The sequence below is a fragment of the Heterocephalus glaber genome, unplaced genomic scaffold (genome assembly GCF_053883595.1).
Source record: "Heterocephalus glaber isolate CG9 unplaced genomic scaffold, H.glaber_assembly_v1.0 deba00001572, whole genome shotgun sequence".
Classification (NCBI taxonomy): Eukaryota; Metazoa; Chordata; class Mammalia; order Rodentia; family Bathyergidae; genus Heterocephalus; species Heterocephalus glaber.
Genome location: NW_028258357.1, coordinates 23,134,495 through 23,146,819, shown reverse-complemented (window position 1 = coordinate 23,146,819; position 12,325 = coordinate 23,134,495). Strand labels below are relative to the sequence as shown.

At 55.2% G+C, this 12,325-nt stretch overlaps 1 protein-coding gene across 5 annotated transcripts in view; it reads right to left on the bottom strand.

The window, feature by feature from the left end:
* Abtb3 (ankyrin repeat and BTB domain containing 3) overlaps nt 1-6,417 on the bottom strand; it is a 168,190-nt gene extending 161,773 nt beyond the window's left edge. For 2 of the 5 annotated variants that reach the window (XM_087192769.1, XM_087192770.1), the window contains exon 1: nt 4,953-6,413. In XM_087192769.1, the coding sequence (XP_087048895.1) occupies nt 4,953-6,054 (1,102 nt within the window). In that variant the 5' untranslated portion in view covers nt 6,055-6,413. Of the gene's footprint in view, nt 1-4,952 lie in introns of all 5 variants that reach the window. The other 3 variants (XM_087192771.1, XM_087192772.1, XM_004844791.3) reach the window with 3 other exon arrangements.
* Nucleotides 6,418-12,325: the final 5,908 nt, after the last annotated feature.

Here is a 12,325-nt window from a genome sequence, read left to right as displayed (position 1 = left end):
TGTGTCCACCCCCGAGTCCCCTGCTGTTTTATATTTACCTGGCAGTGGTGAGAATCAGACCCATTTTACAGATGGGTCTGGCAAAGTGACCAATGATAATGGACCAGGAATTAGCGTCTGCTCCTACTCAAAGGGCTGCCTTGACCTCAGGTGTCCAATTTGGTCCCTCATGGCTTATTTGCCCTATTTCTTCTTTAGGTTTCAGGAGACACCCAACTCACAAACACCCCAGCATGGAACTGACAAGTCTGTGCAGAAAACCAAATAACCCTCTACTGACCCAAATTCCAAGTTGTAATTTACATTGAGCCAGTTAATTAAAAACGTGCTATGAGAACAAAGACTCGGTGGGGCTGGCTCTTGAGATAGCTTTTGCGGTTGCTCCGAAAGAGCTGAGTTTCTCGGGTGACATTTCTGTCCCCACAGCAAAGCTGCCCTGGGGACCAGCATGGCCCGGAGGTGTTGGGGACAGGAAAACTGCGGAGGGGGCAAAGCCTGAGTCCTGGGCGACAGAAAGCACAGCACCCAAAGCCAACCTCCCATCCAGCCGGGGCTGGCACAGTGCTAATTAACGTTTATAAGGTGCCTGGGGATCCCCGAAACCGAAGTGACTCCTCAAACTTCCCAGTGCACTGTCACCAGCAGCCCAGGCAATGTGTTGTCTGAGGAAGCCATTGTCACCCAGTGCCCATGGGGCTGCCTCTCATCCACCGTGCCTCTGCTGAGCCTGTCACTGCCTGGGGGCTGGGCTGGGGGTTTCTTCCTTTGTACGGCTTTTAATGAAATCATCACTGTTCTGGCGAGAAAGCCAAATTCAGCAAAATTCAGGCACCTGCTAGAAAGCAGCTGAACTGAACTCGGAGGCCAGATGTCACTGTGAAGTCCTTCCAGCCAACCCCACCACCCGCCTCTGCCCCTCCCTTCTGATTCTTTCTGCACTGAAAACAAAATTTCATCCCGGAATACCTGTGGCTGTTTTCTTGGTGTTTTTTTTAACTGAAGTGTATCACGCAACACAGAAATGCACAAATCTCAGCCAGAGGAAGTGAGTCCTGACAGGCAGAGAAACTCTGGACCCCACTTGGCCACAGAAGGGACACGTCTACCACCTGTCGGACGTCACCCTGTGCCCTGTTCCCTAAAGATGTCTGTTACATCAAAAACAAAATACAGCAAATGCAACAAACTGCTTTCCAGGCCGAGGGTGTAGCTCTGCAGTAGAGCATTTGCCTAGCATGCAAAAGGCGCTGGGTTTGCCCCACCACTTTAGAAAAACAAAAGGCTATTTTCCTTTGGTCAAAATTATTTTTTTATGCATTTGGCATGGCCTCGGGCTATGCCCAGAGGTGGATCCTGGGGGTGGGCTGAACTATCTGGTGTTGGGAATATAAAAAGGGGGGTCCTGCAAGCTCCGCCGTGAGCAGGGGGGACAACTCCATTGGGACGTGAAGATGAGATATGACTATGTCTGATTATCACAACTGCCATCACCATTTTAGCCACTGCCGTGTGTCAGGCACCAGACTGTGATATCCTCCAAGCACAGAATCTCAGTTAATCCTCCTAATTATTACCTTCATTTCACAGCTTCGGAAACTGGACCTCAGGGAGGTTAGGTAACTTACCTAAGAAAACACAGCCATAGAGCGACAGCTATGACATTCAAATCCAGACTTCAGAGGCTGCTTCCTTAACAGGTTTCTTTACAGAGGCTGATGGGTAAGTTTCATATTCATTCAACAAACGTCAGGGAGCATCTAGGACAGGCTAGGTGCTGTGGGGAGTAATAGGGAAGAAAACACCAGGTGCATGTGGGTGTGGGGCAGGGGCAGCATGGAGGAAGCCCTCAGGGATGCTGGGAAGAGGGTTCCCCAGCCAGAGCTTTCGGGATAGGCAGGCCTGGCCAGCTCTGAGGGAGTCTGAGGTGCAAACCCCACAGAAACACCACGACTCCTTGGGGTTGCTCGGCTGTTGCCCAGGCTCTTCAAAACAACCAAAAGCCAACATGAGAAAAATCCACAAGGTTGCCCCTCAAGTGCATGCATCCCTGTGACCTGGGAGGCCAACTGTGACGTCTGTCTTCTGAGCCCAGCCCCACATGACTGCAGCTTCACAGCAGCAAATGAGAGGATGGGCAGATTCGCAGATGACAGGAGGAAGGAACAACCAAGGTAGAATGACTCCCGGAAGCTCAAGGAGCAATGGGTCTCTCGGGACATCACTATGGGATATCGGACACGTCATGGTTCAGACAGGAAGTGTCCCCACACACTCTCTCTGGCTCCTCCTTGCTCTCTGCTTCCTGGCTGCCATGCGGTGAGGAGCTTTGCTCCACCAGGCCCTTCTGTCTTGATTTTCTGCTTGGAACAGTCAACCATGGACTAAAACCTCTGAAACCGTGAGCCACAATAAACCGCTCCTGCTTTAAATTGTGAGCGTCAGGAGCAGAAAGGTGAGTAATGCAGTACAATGGCTTGCTCAACTCAGCAGGCATCTAGTACGCTCCAGTTATCCAAGCCTAGGAGTTCTCTTGAGCTTGCCAGTGGACATTCAAATGTAAAGCAGGTATGGCCCCGTTCCATTTGGTAAGAACAAAGGGAATATACATTGGGAGAGAAAGTGTGTCAGGCTAGAGGGTCTCAACTGTGTGGACACTGAGGAGCAGGTGGCCCGGCCTCAGGCAGGGATTCAGCTGTCACCAGAGCCCTTTAGACAGTGGCTAAGCGAGTGGACCCTGGACTGTCACATTAAAACAAGCAAGATGTGCAAGTCCCCCGCCTCTGCTGGTTCTTCTGTAAATGAGGCGCTGCTAGTACCTTTTCGAGGGAACACTGAGGATCAAGCGGGTCAATAGTGAGAGTAATGCTGGGCACAGAGCAGCTGTTATCACCCCTCTCCAGAGCCGGCACAGTCCCTGGCATTTACAGACGACTCAGTAAACACTGACGAACAAATGAGTTCACAGATGGATACATACGTGATGCCGAGTCAGAGGGAATCTACCATGAAAGCTACCTTCCAACTCCTCTGCTTGGGAAGACAGCACGCACACCCTGGGAGAAATAGGCTCACCGTGTGTCTCAGATGCCTGAGGCCTTAATCACGCATTCCTCAGCACTACTGCATGTGTGCCCTGCCGTTCCCAACAAGCCCAGAGAAAGGAGATGAAGAGATCACAAGGAAATGACAGCATGTTCCAAGCCAGGGAAGGCGGAAGGCCCAGCGACCTGGTTGCTGAGCTCTGTGGTATGGGCATAGCCAGGATGGCAGTGAGTCCCAGCTGCACACGCCCTGCCCCAAACCAGCTCTGGGCCTCTCTCCTCAAATGACACTTGTTCCAAAAAGAGCAAACACAAACAACTGTCTTTACATAGGCTGATGGGAGAGTCTTTAAAAGACCTGAAGGGTCAGAAAGATAGAATCTACTGAAAAGACACGCAGAGGCCACCAGCAGAGCTCCTTACTCTGCAGGTGAGGAGACTGAGGTCCGGAGAAGTCAAAGCTGCAGTTTCCAGCCCAAGAAGGAGGGGAGGACAGGGGAGGCTGGCATGGGGTGATGCAGTGGGGCATCCCCGAGCCCCGCTGCCTTTCTGGGGCCCGGACTTCCACCCAAAGACTCCCCAGTCCCAGGGTCTGCAGGTGAATCCCCTTCTCAAACAGCCATACAAAGCCGAGACTTCGCCCAGATGTTTCCACTCTAAGTCCGGATGTCGCGCCCGTGTGTGTGTGCGTGTGTGTGCGTGTGTGTGTGTGTGTGTGTGTGTACACGCTGGGCCACGCAGATAGCCATTAGGGTTCCCGCCCCTCCTTCGGCTGGCAGCAGAGGGGCCGGGGCTGGCGGCGATCCCAAAGAGTAAGAGTCTCAGGGATCAACGCGGGGACACACACACACACGCACACACACATACACTCACACACGCGCGCTCGCTCTTGCTTCTCTCCCCTCCCCTACCAGCGAGGGGTGCAGGGCCGCGGGATCTGTCTCCCAGGGGCTTGGGCTGCACTGCCCCCGCGCCGGCTTGCTCCTGCGCACACTCGTGGTGCACACTCACGGTGCACAGACTCGCACACGCGCACACTCGGCACCCGGCCGAGCCGCGCCCGCCGCGCTCCTGCAGCTCGGGAAGCAGCGGGCAGGTCACGACACGAATGAAATCCGCCCAGATGGCCTGCATTTCAGCTCCAGCCCCCCAACCTCAGGCCAAACCGCCGCATATGTAACAAAGTTTTATTTCGCTTTCAGAATCTCGGGTTACGCTTCTGCCATTTCCTGTGGAAAACTGAAGCTTTGAAGTGTCTCGCCCGGCCTGCGCTGGCGCTCCAAAACTAGCTCCCGCCCATCGCCGCCGCCACAGGAGCTGCGGGTCCTAACCCACCCGGCCAGGGTTGCGGAGGGGCTCAGCGCCGCCGGAAGGGCGCCCCACGCTGAGCCCTCCGAGCGAGCGCCCGGGTCCGCGAGCCCATCCCCTGCGGTGACAGCTGCAGCTCTCCGCGGGGACCGAGGGGGAGCGCGGGGAGGACGGGGCGCAGGCGGCTTCCACTGCTGAGAGCCACGGTGCGCGGCTCGGAGCCCGGGGAGAAGCCTGGAGCCGAGGGGCCTGGCCCAGCCACCCTCCTGCCTTGGAGTCTGGGCTGAGCCAGCTCTAAACCCGCCCGCCCCTCTTCCCCACGCACCAGTTTGGGTGGGGGGCACAGGTAGGGACCTCACAGAGGAGGCCGAGGGGCGCTCCCCCTCACCCCGAGTCCGGGAGCCAAACTCGTGGGCATGGAGCTTGGGGCGTGAAAGGTCAACACAGTCACAGCAGCAGATACACGGGGTGCAGGGTGCAAGGACCTCAAACCAAAATCCCAAACGGGGCCCCGCCTCGCGCCACGCGCGGGAGTCCCTGGCCGGGAGCGCCCGCGGGGGCCTGGGAGCCTCGGGATTCGGAGGTGGGCGGGCGCGCACTCACCGCTGGCGTTCTTCCCGCAGATGAGGTGCTGGTAGGGCTGCAGCAGCCCCCAGATCTCCGAGTCGTTGCTGACCGTGTGCTCCAGCGTCTCCAGTGTGAACCGCGGGGCCTCGTGCAGTGCGTAGTGCGCGTGGCCGTGGTTGGCGGCGGCCGGCGGGGCTGCGGCGGTGGCCGGGGCCGGGGGGGCACAGCAGCTGCTGCCCCCGCTTGCGCTGCTGGGGATGCTGCCCGCTCCGGCCGCCTCACGCTCCGCGTCCGCAGAGGGCGCTGCGCCGGAGCCCGAGCTGGAGCCCGGGCCGGGGCCGGGGCCGGGGCCGCCGCAGCCGCGGGGCAGCCCCGAGGCCACGACGCGCCCATAGACGTCCCGGAACAGGCTCTCCACGCAGGCCGTCAGGTAGATGGCGGCGTGCTCGTGGATGCGCAGCGCCACGCGGCTGTCCACCATCCAGCGGTACACGCGGCCCACGGAGAAGGTGAGGCCGCAGCGCGCCGACTTGCCGCGGCCCAGGCGGTCGCCGCCCGCGCTGCTCATGTTGTAGAGCGACAGCGCGGCCAGCGCGGCGGCGGAGCAGTGCGCCGCCAGCCCCCAGGACAGTACGATCTCCATGGCGCTCTGCACCTCGTGCTTGGTGCACTTGGCGAAGCGCAGGCTCAGGCGCTGCGCCTCCTTGGCGATGCGCACAAGCGCGCGGCTCACCAGCACCGACAGCCGCGCCAGCGCGTCCCTAGGGAGCCCGCCGGGGCCCGGGGGGCCGGCGCGGGGGTCGCGCGCGCGCAGCAGCAGCGCCTCGAGCTCCTGCAGCGTCCAGGGCACTTCGTCGAGGTCCGGCAGCAGCCGCGGGCAGTGCTGGCCGGCGCAGTCCAGCCCCTCGGAGTCCTCCACCAGGGCAGTGTTGACGGTGTCGAAGCTGTCGTGCCGGCCGTGCATGGAGTCGGCTAGGGGCGGCCAGCCGCTCCCGCCATACGGGGGCGCCGCGTGCGAGTCGGAGCAGCACAGGGACAAGTTGGAGGAGCGCACCGAGTCCGCCGCGCCACCATAACCCGAGTCCAGCGTCAGGTCCTCCAGCGTGCGCACCACGGGCTTCTTACCTCTCCTGGCCATCGCTGCGCCACCTCATGCTGCGGCCGCGAGGAGCCAGACGGAGGGCGGCGGGCGGCGGGGTCCCCGCCTCGGCTCACTCGGCCCGGGCGCGGCCCCGGGGTTACCACTCGGGGCTGCCCGCGCGCGCCGCGGCCGCCGGGTGGCACGGGGCAGAGGCTGCAGGCATCTTCCAGGAGGCCGGCGGAGGCTCGCGCCCGGATTCACCCCGTCACCCGGAATCAGAAGTGTCAGCTCGGCCGCGATGGGTGCCGAGGCCTGAGCGCCGGTCCCCCGGTGCGCAGGGCGGAGACGCCGCTGATCGGGCGCCGCTAGCTCGGGCTTCGGCTCGGGGTCGCGCTCGCCCCGCACTGAGCCGGGCCGCCGGGCCGGCTGCAGACGCCGCGGAGCCCAGCGCACCCCGGCCGCCGGGGGGCGGGCGTATGCAAAGCAGGGCCGCGGAGAGCCAATGGCAGCGGAGGATGCTAATTACTTGCAGTTTCTTTTCAAATTCCTCCAGGCCTGTGGCCCCGCCTCCAGGCACGCCCCCAGCCTGGACCAAGGCTGCGCTGGGGGGCGGCGGCTTGGGGATCAGGGGCCCGCCCGGCGCCAGGCGCCGGGAAGCGGAGCTGCGCCCTGCTGCGGCTCCCGCCTCCGGGCTCTGGGGCCGGAACCGGGGGGTGGTCGGCTGGAGCGGTGGCCTCCCCTCCGAGGCGTGCTCCCCGCGGTCACAGCGCGCGTGTCGCGGGTCCCTCTGCGGCTGTCTTCGCGCGCTCCCTCAGCCCGGGTTGGCTCCAGCGTGGGGGGCCGGGGGCCGGCGCCACTGCCGGGCGAGCGCACCGGGCTTAGCCACCTGCCCCCGCACCACTAGCCAGGGTTGGCTCTGCAGGAAGAGAGACTCTGCGCCCAAGCTTCCAAGGCCAGGGTGTGCTGGAGGCGGGGCTCACTCGGCGTCTTACCTTCCGGTTGGCTCAGCCTTTGCAGGGGTGACTTCGCTCAGAGGAGGATGAGATCTATGCAGGCCTTGGCTGCATTTCAGGGTCAAATGGCATTGTGTGTTTACTGCCTGTCCCTACCCACACCTCTGGGCTTAGCGGTCCCCCCTGCAGGAAGCCCCGCAGACTCCCTAGATGAGGTTGGGTCGCTCGGATCTCTGAGCTCTTGCCACAGTAGGGTTTGCCAAGCACAGGCCCGCACAGAGCAGTTACTCAATAAATAATCACTCCAAGTTTGATGAGGGAAACGTGCTTCTGAAGGGCTGGCTTGACTATTCAACCAGGTGTGCCAGGCTCACTGATTATCAGGGACCCACAAATCAAAACCACAGTGAGATGCCGACTCACACCGGAGAATGTGGAGGAACGTGCACAGGCGCTCTCCCACCCTGCAGGTGTGGGACCTAAATCGGTCTAGCCACTGTAGAAAATGATGTTAGAGGTTCCTCAAATTAAAACCGGAGCTCCGATGTGGTGCAGCAATTCCACTTCTGAAAATATCCCGGGAATGAGGTCAGCGTCCGGAGGAGCTGGGTTCACTCCCAGCTCATCAGAGCATTATTCGCGCACAGTAGCCAAGATATTGAAACGACCTAAGTGTCCACTAGAGAACTGCACTGTACACGATAGAATATTATTTGGCTTTAAAAAAGAAGGAAATCCTGCTGTTTGCAACAATGCAATGATCCAGAAGACTTTGTGCTAAGAGAAATAAGCCACACACAGACACGTGCTCTGTTATCTCCCTTACAGGTGAATTTTTTTACAAAATCAAATTCACAGTAACGGAATAGAATGGTGGGTGGGGAAAATAGTTACTGGTCAATAGCACAAACTGCAGTTAAAATATGGAGGGTTCTGACGATCTAGGCAACCGTGGTTAATAATAATGTAGTGTATGCATGGAATTTGCTCAGAGAGTAACTCTAAGCCTTCTCAGCACACACAGATAAAAAGCTGACTCAGGAAGTGGTATGTGGATTACCTCGATGGCGGTGTAATCACTCATGATGTACATATGTGCCCAAAGGGCATGTAGTGAGCCTTAGATATAAATACTTTTTATTTGTGGATGATATTTCCGAAAGCAGGGTAGGGAGAGCCAGGGGATCGCCTGATGTTTCTCATACCTGTGAGCCCAAACCCGCCCTCACCTGTAACTACGATCCTGATACATATGTTCCTCACTTCCTGCTTTGATGATTCTAACTTTCTACCAAATTGTCTCCTCGCCTGCCTCTTCTGTCCAAACCATCCAGCCTGAGAATCTTCTAAAAGCTGGTCCTCATTTTGTTATTCAACAAAAACCATCATATCAAAAAATTTGAAGGCTCCCCGGTGTCTTGCAGCACAGCGTGCTGCTGAGGCTCTGCTCTGCTCGGCTCTCTTCCCCAACACTCCAGCACTCTTGTGAGGGGTGGACGGGCTTTAATGACCTGAATTCTGTCTTCCTCAGTGGTCTCTCACCGGCCTCCTGCACACACACTCACACACAGACTCACACACTGACTCACACACTCAAGGCACTGGCCATCCTGGAGTCACCTGCTGGTTTTCAGAGTTAGCAGGTCGTCTCTTGCATCTAATGCACCTTTCCAGATGTGCTGCAGATGTTTGCGATGCTTTTGCTTGGACACTCACCCTCTGGCCTCTCCATCTGGAAAGAGCCTTCCTTCTGGTCATCCAAGTACAGGCGGCAAGTTGCCCCCGCAGTGAAATGTCCCCGGTGCCATCTACTCTGCACCTGGTCCTGGTGGGGGAAGGTCCAGGGACTCTTCTCTGGTGGGCGGGGCTTGTTCCCAGGACCCTTCCCTTCTCTGCGTTTCCTGGTCCTCTCATCCAGCCCAAGCATTCACTTAGCACCTGATTGACGACTGCTCAGGAGAGAGCACAAGAGACAGAAGAACTCAGGAAAACAAACACATCAACCCCTGAGATCAGTGGGTGTCCTGTAGGTCACTTTCCCCTTTGGCTCCAGGTCAGGGTGGGTTCCAGTTCTGCCTCTGCTGCTTTTCCAATCCAATACCCAAGTCGTTCATCCAACCTGTCTGCACCTCCATTTCCCTGCTCCACATAGCCACGCCCAGCTTCTGGGGTTGCAGGGTTAAATTCAGTCTTTCCCTGCACAGGGTTTAACACAAGGCCCCATACACGATAATGGCCCTGTGCATATCTATTGGCATCTTTTCCACTTTCTGATTTTCAGAGTAAACACTATTTCTTATAGAACCAGAAAAGAAAAACCAACAACTGTTACCTATAGAAGTCTAGTTTTCAAGACGAGGCCGAGGATGCTTTGCCACACTGCCCTTCTCACTCTGCAGATGTGTGCACTCGTGTTCTCTCTCCCTGCCCGATGGCAGTCTCTTTCCAAGCAGCAGTGTCGCCCTACCATATCACCCACACTACTGGGCATGCTCAGTACCAGCGTGAGCCAAAGCCCACGGCAAAGTCCGCTTCCTTTGAGCAAGGGAACTATTCCTGATCACCTCAAGCCACTGAGGGCAAGGGACCGCAAACACCAAAGATAATAAGCACACCAACCAAAGGCTGAGTATTACTCCAGTCTGCTAGAAACTTCAGTCTGAAAGAAGAGGAGAAGGAAAAGGTGGATGAGAAAGAAGAGGAGGCAAAGGAGGAAGAAGAGGGGGAGAAGCAGAAGACAAAGAAAAAAGACAGGGAAGGGGGAAGAGATAGCTACCATTAAAGACTTCTTGTACTACCTTCTAGTCTTTTAAATTTTCCCCAAGCCTTGTTTGTTCTCTTGGAAGTGATCCGTGTCCGTGTCTGTGTCTATCTATGTTTATATCTCTATCTATATATCTATAGATAGATGATAGGTATCTCACAGTTGGGATTCTGTAAGTCATTTTACATTCTGAGCTTTCCTCAAAAAAAAGTACAATCGTTTTTCCCACACTATTGAATATTCATCCAATATACAATTTGTGGCAACAAAGTAAATATTACATCATATGTTTGTGTCTTAATTGGTATACTGATTCCCCACTTGGATGCTTCTGCTTATTAACTGATACAATAAATGCCAGGATGAGCCTTTTTGTACCTAACTCATGCTTCAAAGCTACGAGTCTTATACATGTTATCTTCTCAGAAATGCAAATAGAAGATAAACATACACTAAAGATTTAAAATCAACAAAAACCAGAAATGAAATTGCTGGGATTCCTCTGTCTATCCGAGTATCAAAGATTGATTAGGTTAGTCTTGGTGGAACCTGGTCCTGGTGGAGCCACACGTGGGGAAGGGAGTTTGTCACATGTATCAAATGCACATTCTTGTGACTGTCCAGAAATCAGACCTTCTGAGAGTACCAAGGGGATCCACGCACATTTATCCAAAGCACACAGCATACTCTTCTAAATGTCTCTGCATAGGACTGTGGGAAACAGCCTGCACGTCTTTCAACACGGCTCAATGAAATGCACTACAGTGCTCTCATACAAGGGAATATTAAGCAGTTGCAAAGAGTAATGACAGTGACCTTTATTTCCACAACTTATTTGTATGTAAAGAAATGCTTGAAAAATAGCTATTGGAAGATCACCTGAAGTATGACCCAGTTTATAAAGAAACACTGTATGTTGAACTAAATATGTATGTAAGTTTGTAAACATGCCTGAAAAATGGAAATGAGAGCTATAACCAGTTGGATTTCTGGTGATTTTAAAAGGGAGGTGTTTTTTTGGTTTTTTTTTTAAATTCTATCTCTGATTCTTTCTTCTTTTTATTTTTCTCTTTTTTTGAAAAAATGCTGTGCTTGCCTTGCAAGCCCAAGGTCCTGAGTTCGATCCCTGGTACCAAAGAAAAAAAATGCTGAACTTTTTGCAATAAACAGGTATTATTTTTACCAGAGCCATAAAGTTATTTTCAAAAGAAAATAAAGTTCTTGTCTGCCCATCATTCTGAATCCTTCCTGTCTAAGTACTACTATAACACTTTGTCCTTCAGCAATTCTAAAAGTAAAGTGAGGATGTCGGCGATCCCAGCAGGCGTAATGCACACCTGCCTCCCGCTGGGCCCACCCCGCCTGGCTGTTGGTCTTGTGTTCCTGGAGCCCCTGCCCCTCAGGACTGCACCTACAGGCCTCTTGGTTTTGGAGCCCAGCTGGCTGCCTACTGGCTTTGCAACCATGAGCAAATCCCTCACCTTCTTTCCCCCTGACTGTGCCTCCGTTTCTCACCTGAATTGGGGCATGGTGAGGTGACGGTCCCCACAGGCCCAGCCGTGAGGCACAGTGTGGGGTGTAGGGAGCCAGGCCCCCAGCGTCCTTCTGGGTCCTGCCCTTGTTGACCTTTAGTTGGAAACCAGACGTTAGTAAGCCCTGTGAGCGCGATGGCTTCAGGAAAGGGCCAGTTTGAAGCTTACACACATGAATGAAAAACTGTGTATGTTTCCTCACATCATTTCTGAGCAAGCCCCTTGCAAACGTCGACTGTTTCCTAAGATGAGCAGAACGTGTGAGCCCAGCCAGGTCCCTGTGCTAGAGGAGCATCCCTGTGAGCGGGAGACCACTTCTGGGTAGAAGATTGTAAGTCATTCCCCTCGATTTCATTCTGCTCCAAATAAGGAAGTGACACAAAGCCCGCTTCTGAACTCTCTCCGAAAGAGTCACAGTGTCAACACTAGGGATTGCTCCTTTGCATAAGCAAGGGATACAGTGGCTCTGTCAGTCCAGGGGGCTCTCAGAGCTGATGCCAGAGTGGGCCTGGCCCGCCCAGCGGGGACACTTTGGGTCTCTGGGTCATGCAGCCCACCTGTGAGGCCAGCAACTCTGTCCCGAGAAGAGTCCACACATGTGCATAGACAGTGTTGGCATGCAACTGATGTACAACCTCCAGGGTTCAGTGGCCCCCAGAGTGAACCCACAGGATTCCTGATGGTCCTTTAATATGATGCTCACAGTGCCCCTGGGACACTTCCAGAGAATGTACTTGGTGGAAGGCCTGGTTGAAGCACTTCATACAGACCTGCTCCACAATGCACCCATTTTATAGGCAACAAAGCTGAGGTTCAAGGACTTTGAGTTATTTACCCAAGGTTGAAGAGCCATGGAGTCACGGGAACAGAATTTTAACCCAAACATTGCAACTCCAAGCCCACTCCTTTCATCAGTACAGGGCTTTTAACCCAGACTGAGTCAAAGACAGCTTCTGGAAGAAGTGACACAGATGTTCAGATTTTAAGGATGAGTAGGAATTAATCAAGTACGAAAGATACTCCACAAAGCAGAAACGGCATTGCCATGGTCCCGGGGCATTTGCAGGAGCTGGCATTTC